Genomic DNA, 5,974 nt, shown 5'->3' on the forward strand with positions numbered 1-5,974 from the left:
ATCTGGTTTAGCAGGGGTCCAATGTGACCCTTGCTTTTCCTCCAGCTCCCCACATATCTAAAAAAGAACTTTTTATTTTTCTTGATATTTGCAGCTAGCTGGAGTTCCATCGCAGCCTTGGCTTTCCTGATTTGCTCACTGCAAGTCCAGACTAAAAAAGAGTATTCCTCCTTGGTGGCGGTTCCAGTCCTCCATCCTTTGTAGGTCTTCATTTTAAGATGCAGGAGGTCTGCCAGTTCCCTGGAGAGCCAAGGGGGATGCTGTGCCCTTTTTCTGCCTTTCCTCTGAGACGGGATGGACTTTGCTTGTACATCCAGGATTGCTCCCTTGAGGAGCAACCACTTGTCCTGAGCTCCCCTCTTCATTTGGTTGTGGCCTTTTAGGGTCTCTCTGACAAGCCTTCTTAGCTTGTCAAAGTCAGCTTTCCTGAAGTTGAGGACTTCTGTATTACTGACTGACTTGCCAGCTTTACGGCAGATGGTGAAGGTGATCAGTTCATGATCACTGTCACCCAGCTTCTCTTCGGTGGTTAGGTTGCTGCTTAGGTTGTCCTGGTTGCCAGTATGAGGTCATGCAGCACTTTACCTCTTGTTGGCCTGTAGGCTCCTGCATCAGATAGAGGTTGTCCACACATGAGAGAAAGCTTTATGACTGCTCGGATTTGGCCGAGCGCTCCTCCCACGAGATGTCTGGGTAGTTAAAGTCTCCCATGACAACCATACACCGGGATTGTGTGGCCCCAGCCAATTCCCTGGTGAACTCTTGGTCAAGGTCTTGACTCTGGGTAGGGGGTCTGTAGTAGACCCCCACCATAGTATTCCCTGTGTCGTGTTCCCCTTGGATTTTAACCCAGAGGGTCTCAAGTCATCCACCGTGGGATATATGGGGAAAGGTCAGAACAATTACATCTATGGTGTCTAAGAGAAGAACAGTTTGACAAGTGTAAAACCATGGAGGGAGAGGAATTATCAAGGGTAGTGCTGGAGGAAATAACCTGCAATCATAGGAAGAAATAAAGGGCAGGCTTTCCAAATAGTTGTCTTCATCTGTGGAATCGTATCTCAGGGAGAAGGTAGAAGCTCTTTCACTTGTCACATTAAAATTAGGTTGGACCTAGCACCAATAAAAATTGTGACTTGTAGGAAACAATTTTGAATTGGGCAGTGGGCAGTCTGGAACCATAGTTTGTTTCTTCATTTCCTGACTTAATTGAGTCCTTGAGTCTGCCTTTCCACTGGAGAGCTCACCCCAAGCTCCTTGAAGGTACCTCTTCTGCTGGCCCTGACTTCCTCTTTCTTTGTGCCCTGCAGTAAGAGGCGAGAGACCCCATACACAGACCGCTTGCAGCAGTACATCAGTACACGAGGTAAGTGTTCTCCCAGGATAAGTAGTAGGCGTCTGTCTCTCTGCAGGGCTTGCTCGTGCCTGTAATCCATCTGGGCTTGGTTATGGTCATATTTTGGATGTCTCTTCTCCCTCACAGGACTTGGTGTGAAGTATTACATTGATCCCTCCACCTATGAAGACCCCAATGAGGCAATTCGGGAGTTTGCCAAGGAGATTGATGTTTCCTTCATCAAGATTGAGGAAGTCATTGGATCAGGTAACATGGGCAAGGTGGCAAGCCCCAGGTTTTTGGTTCATAGTTTAGCAACTCTTGATGTGACTCAACGCACTGCTGACCTGCTGTGGGTGCCAAAACCACCCCTGCCTCCTAGCACACTGCATGGTTCAGTACAGTTACCTTCTGTCTTGATTGGACTCTGCCTTAACATTAACACCTGCCTAGACTTCAGTCTTGGTCCAAACCCACATCAGAGTCAGTGCTGAGAAGCCAAGTCACGTGCCCTTTTAGGTCCCCCTGTGTTCCAAACTGTTCTCTGATTTAAATGAGCATTGATCGAGAATTTTATCCTGCTGCAATCCCTTTAAGTAGCCGTAGTCCCTGGCATTTCCCTCTCTGAAGTCTATCTGCTATGGCCGTGGCCCATCAAGAAAATCTAGGAGTGTCCCTCCCACCTCTCTCCAGCTATGCTTCTTCCCTCTACTGGCAGGAGAGTTCGGGGAGGTATGCTTTGGGCGCCTGAAGCCTCCAGGGAAGCGAGAATACACTGTAGCGATCAAAACCCTGAAGTCTGGTTACACGGATGAACAGCGGCGGGAGTTCCTGAGTGAAGCCAGCATCATGGGACAGTTTGAGCACCCTAATGTCATCCGCCTGGAAGGTGTGGTCACCAAGAGCCGGCCCGTCATGATTGTGACCGAGTTCATGGAGAATGGATCGCTGGATTCTTTCCTCAGGGTACCACAAGCTGGACTCTCTCTCACTTACCTTCACCTCTATCTGTGTCTGTCTGTCAGCTCCATCCTTTCACCTGTCCATCTTCTTCCTCTGTGTCTGTCAGTCTCATGGCCAATATCCTCGGGGTGTGATGAAGATAAATGTTGAGGCACTGACTGAAGTGTCTTTTTGGCCAGCACACTGAGAATCAAAGAAAAGCAGAGCTGGAAGGGACCTTCAGAGGTCATCTAGTCCAACATTCTGCCACAAACAGGATCATCCCATCCTATAAAAATCCATCGTCTAACCTATTTATAAAACTACACTCCACAAGGCATAACACGCTACTCTGCCACAAGTAAGGCAGGGGGAGCATGATGGTCAGTGTCCTGCTGTTGCAAGGGCTCTTAAAATACACTTGAGAGATCCCTGGAAGAGGTCCCCACCCCCTCCTACAGAGAAAGGCAAAACCCCCACAATCTGTACCAATCTGACCATGAGGTAAAATTCCTCCTTGACCCCAAATATGGTGATTGAAACAAAGCAACAAGACCCTCTAGCCAGGAACCTCTGGGCTTAAGCCCCAGCAGGATCACTGGCATACCCCAGTCTTGTTGGCTGTAGCCAACACTCAGTGCTTTTGAGAGGCAAAACAACCCATGATGTGCAGCCACAGGAAAGGAAAGCAATTCCTTCCCGGCCCCATGTGGCCACCAGCAAAGCCCAGAAGCATGGGAAGTACTCATAGTGAAGCATAGGCATAGCTACTCCTAGATCACCCCTGACCAATCCTTGTCCAACCTCTTGAACACCTCCAGGGATGGGGAGTCCATAGCTTTCCCAGGCAGTCTGCTCTGCTGCCTGACTGTTCTGACAATTATGTTTTTCTGATATCCAATCTAAATCTACTTTGCTGCAAATTCAAGCCATGGGTCTGCATTCTGATCTCTACAGCATGAGAGCAAAGATGCTTCTTTTTATGGCAGATTTTCAGGTGTTTTGAAGACTGCTATCATGTCTCTTCTACAAACTGCCTTTTCTACAAACTGAACATGTCTAGCTCCTTCAACCTCTTCTCATACAACTTGCCTTCCAAGTCCTTTATTATTTTTATCATCCATCACTGTACCCTCCCTAACTTCTCTGTGTTCTTTTTAAAATGCAGAGCCAAAAATTTCACAGTACACTAGATGAGGCTTAACCAGTGCCAAGTAAAGAGGCACTATCACATCCTGTGTCTTGTACCTAATCCTTCTATTGAAACAACTCCAAACTGCATTCATTTTTTCATAGAACCATAGAAAATTAGTCCAACCCCCTGCTCAAAGCAGGACCAGCCCCAACTAGATCAACCCAGCCAAGGCAAAAGCTGGGTGTTAAAAACCTCCGAAGATGGAGGATGGAGATTCCACAACCTCTCTGGGTAACCTGTTCCAGTGCTTTACTACCTTCCTTGTGAAATGTTTTTTTTCCTAAATCTAACCTAAACTTTCCTTGCTGCAACTTGAAACTATGGCTCCTTGTTCTGACACCCGCTGCCACTGAGAATAGTCTAGCTCCATCATCTTTGGAACCCCACTTCAGGTAGTGGAAGGCAGTTATTAAATCCCTCCCCTCATGACTTCTTTTTTCCAGACTAAATAAGTCCAGTTCCTGCAGCCTCTCCTCATAGGTCATGTTCCCCAGCCCTCAAACCATTTTTGTTGCCCTGCATTGGACTTTCTCCAATTTGTCCACATCCTTTCTGTAATGGAGGGCCCAACACTGGACACTGTGCTCCAGGTGTGGCCTCTGGGAATAATCACTTCCCTCAATCTGGTGGTATCACTCCCACTAATATAGCACAATATGCTGTTAGTCTTCTTCACAACAAGTGTACGCTGTTGGCTTCTATCAATCTTATTGTCCACGGTAACCTCCCAGGTCCTTTTCCACAGAGCTTCTTTTAAGCAGAGAGCCCCCAGCCTGTACTGGTGCATGGGATTGTGCCGTCCTAAGTGCAAGACTTTGCATTTGTTTTTAATGAACTTCATGAAATTTCTTGTGGTCCAGTCTTCCAATCTGTGTAGATATCTCTGAATCCTAGCCCCATCCTGCAGCATTTCAACTCCTCCACCCAGCTTGATGCCATCCTCAATTTGCTGAGGGTGCGCTCCATCCCATCTTCCAAGTCGATGATGATATTGAACAAAACCTGCCCCAGGAACAACCCCTGGGGCATTCCACTTGGTACCAGCTGCCAACTAGATATTGAACCATTGATTATTACTGTTTGAGCCTGATGATCCAGCCAGTTTTCTATCCACCTTACAGTCCATTCATCCAGCCTGTACTTCCTTAGCTTGCTTGCGAGAATGCTGTGGAAGACCATACCAAAAGCCTTGCTAAAGGCTTTTGTGCAGCTACATCACACTGCAGACTCATATTGAGTCTGGATCCTTCTCTGTAGTGCTACCATCCAGTTAGGTATCACCAATTTTGTATTGTGTTTTGATTATTCTTCCTGAGGTGTAGCTCCTTGCATTTTTCAGCATGGAACTTCATCATATTAGCTCCAGCCCAGCTTTCCAATCTGTCAAGGTTCTTCTGAATTGCACTCTTGTCCTCCAAAGTTTTTTCAGTCCTTCCCTGTTTATTATCATCTGCAAAGTTGCCCAAGAAGCTTTCTATGCCAGCATCCAAACCATCAATAAACACACAGAACAGCACTGGGGCCCAGGAAAAAACCCTGTGGGATTCCACTCAAAACTTGCCATTCTGACATGGATCTTTGTATAATTATCTTTTGCTTGTGGCTATTAAGCCAGCTGTTTATTGTATAAAAGTCTTGTCTAGTGCACATTTCTCTTACTTCTCTTATTTGTTTATATGAAAGTCAAATGAGACTGTCAAAAGCCTTGTTGAAGCCCAGATATCCCCACTGCATTCCCTTCATCCATTCAAGTAGTTACTTTGTTGAAGAAGGAGATCAGGTTTATTTGATACAATTTGTTCCTAGTAAATCACCTAGGTTCTTAGACAGAGTGCAGGACCTCCATCTAACCCAGGAGGTGCACAGCCCCACCAGGGGAGACGCCTTGTTGGACCTAGTGCTGGCCATGGGTGATGACCTGGTGACGGGGCTGCGGGTGCTCGACCACCTGGGCGACAGCGATCATCGCCTGTTGGAATTCACCTTCCAGCGCAAGGTGGCAAAGGCATGCAGTAAGGCAGCGGCCCTAGATTTTAGGAGGGCGAACTTCAGCGAGCTAAGGAGGATAGTTGGAGAAGCACTGAGGTCTCGGAGGGGAGGGGAGCCAGGTGTCCAAGGAGGGTGGTCGCTCCTTAAGGAGACGATCCTCCAAGCCCAAAGGAAGGTAATCCCAACGAGGATTAAAGGGAGCAGGAGAGCACACAAGCCTCCAAGGCTCACCAAAAGCATCCGGGAATGTCTCCTTGCTAAAAAGGAGGCGCACACCGGATAGAAAGAAGGGGTCATCACCAGGGAGGACTATTCTGCAGTGGCTCGGGGATGTAGGGGGGTAGTTAGGAAGGCCAAGGCAGAGATGGAACTGGGACTAGCTTCCCAGATTAAGGACAATAAGAAGTCCTTTTTTAAATACATAGGGGGTAAAAAGAAGGTCCTGGGTAATGTGGGGCCCTTGCAGGACGCGTTGGGAAATTTGGTCGTCACACCAGACGACAAAGCTAACA

General features: G+C 47.5%; 1 protein-coding gene across 1 annotated transcript in view; it reads left to right on the forward strand.

Annotated features, from left to right (window-relative positions):
* Positions 1 to 5,974, forward strand: part of LOC109304420 (ephrin type-B receptor 5) — a 155,370-nt gene that overhangs the window by 141,419 nt on the left and 7,977 nt on the right. The window contains exons 10-12 of the mRNA XM_019526955.1: positions 1,311 to 1,366; positions 1,484 to 1,603; positions 2,055 to 2,302. Coding sequence (XP_019382500.1) covers positions 1,311 to 1,366; positions 1,484 to 1,603; positions 2,055 to 2,302 — 424 coding nt within the window. The remainder of the gene's footprint in view (positions 1 to 1,310; positions 1,367 to 1,483; positions 1,604 to 2,054; positions 2,303 to 5,974) is intronic.

The sequence above is a fragment of the Gavialis gangeticus genome, unplaced genomic scaffold (assembly GCF_001723915.1).
Source record: "Gavialis gangeticus isolate Ggan-Ray unplaced genomic scaffold, GavGan_comp1, whole genome shotgun sequence".
Classification (NCBI taxonomy): Eukaryota; Metazoa; Chordata; order Crocodylia; family Gavialidae; genus Gavialis; species Gavialis gangeticus.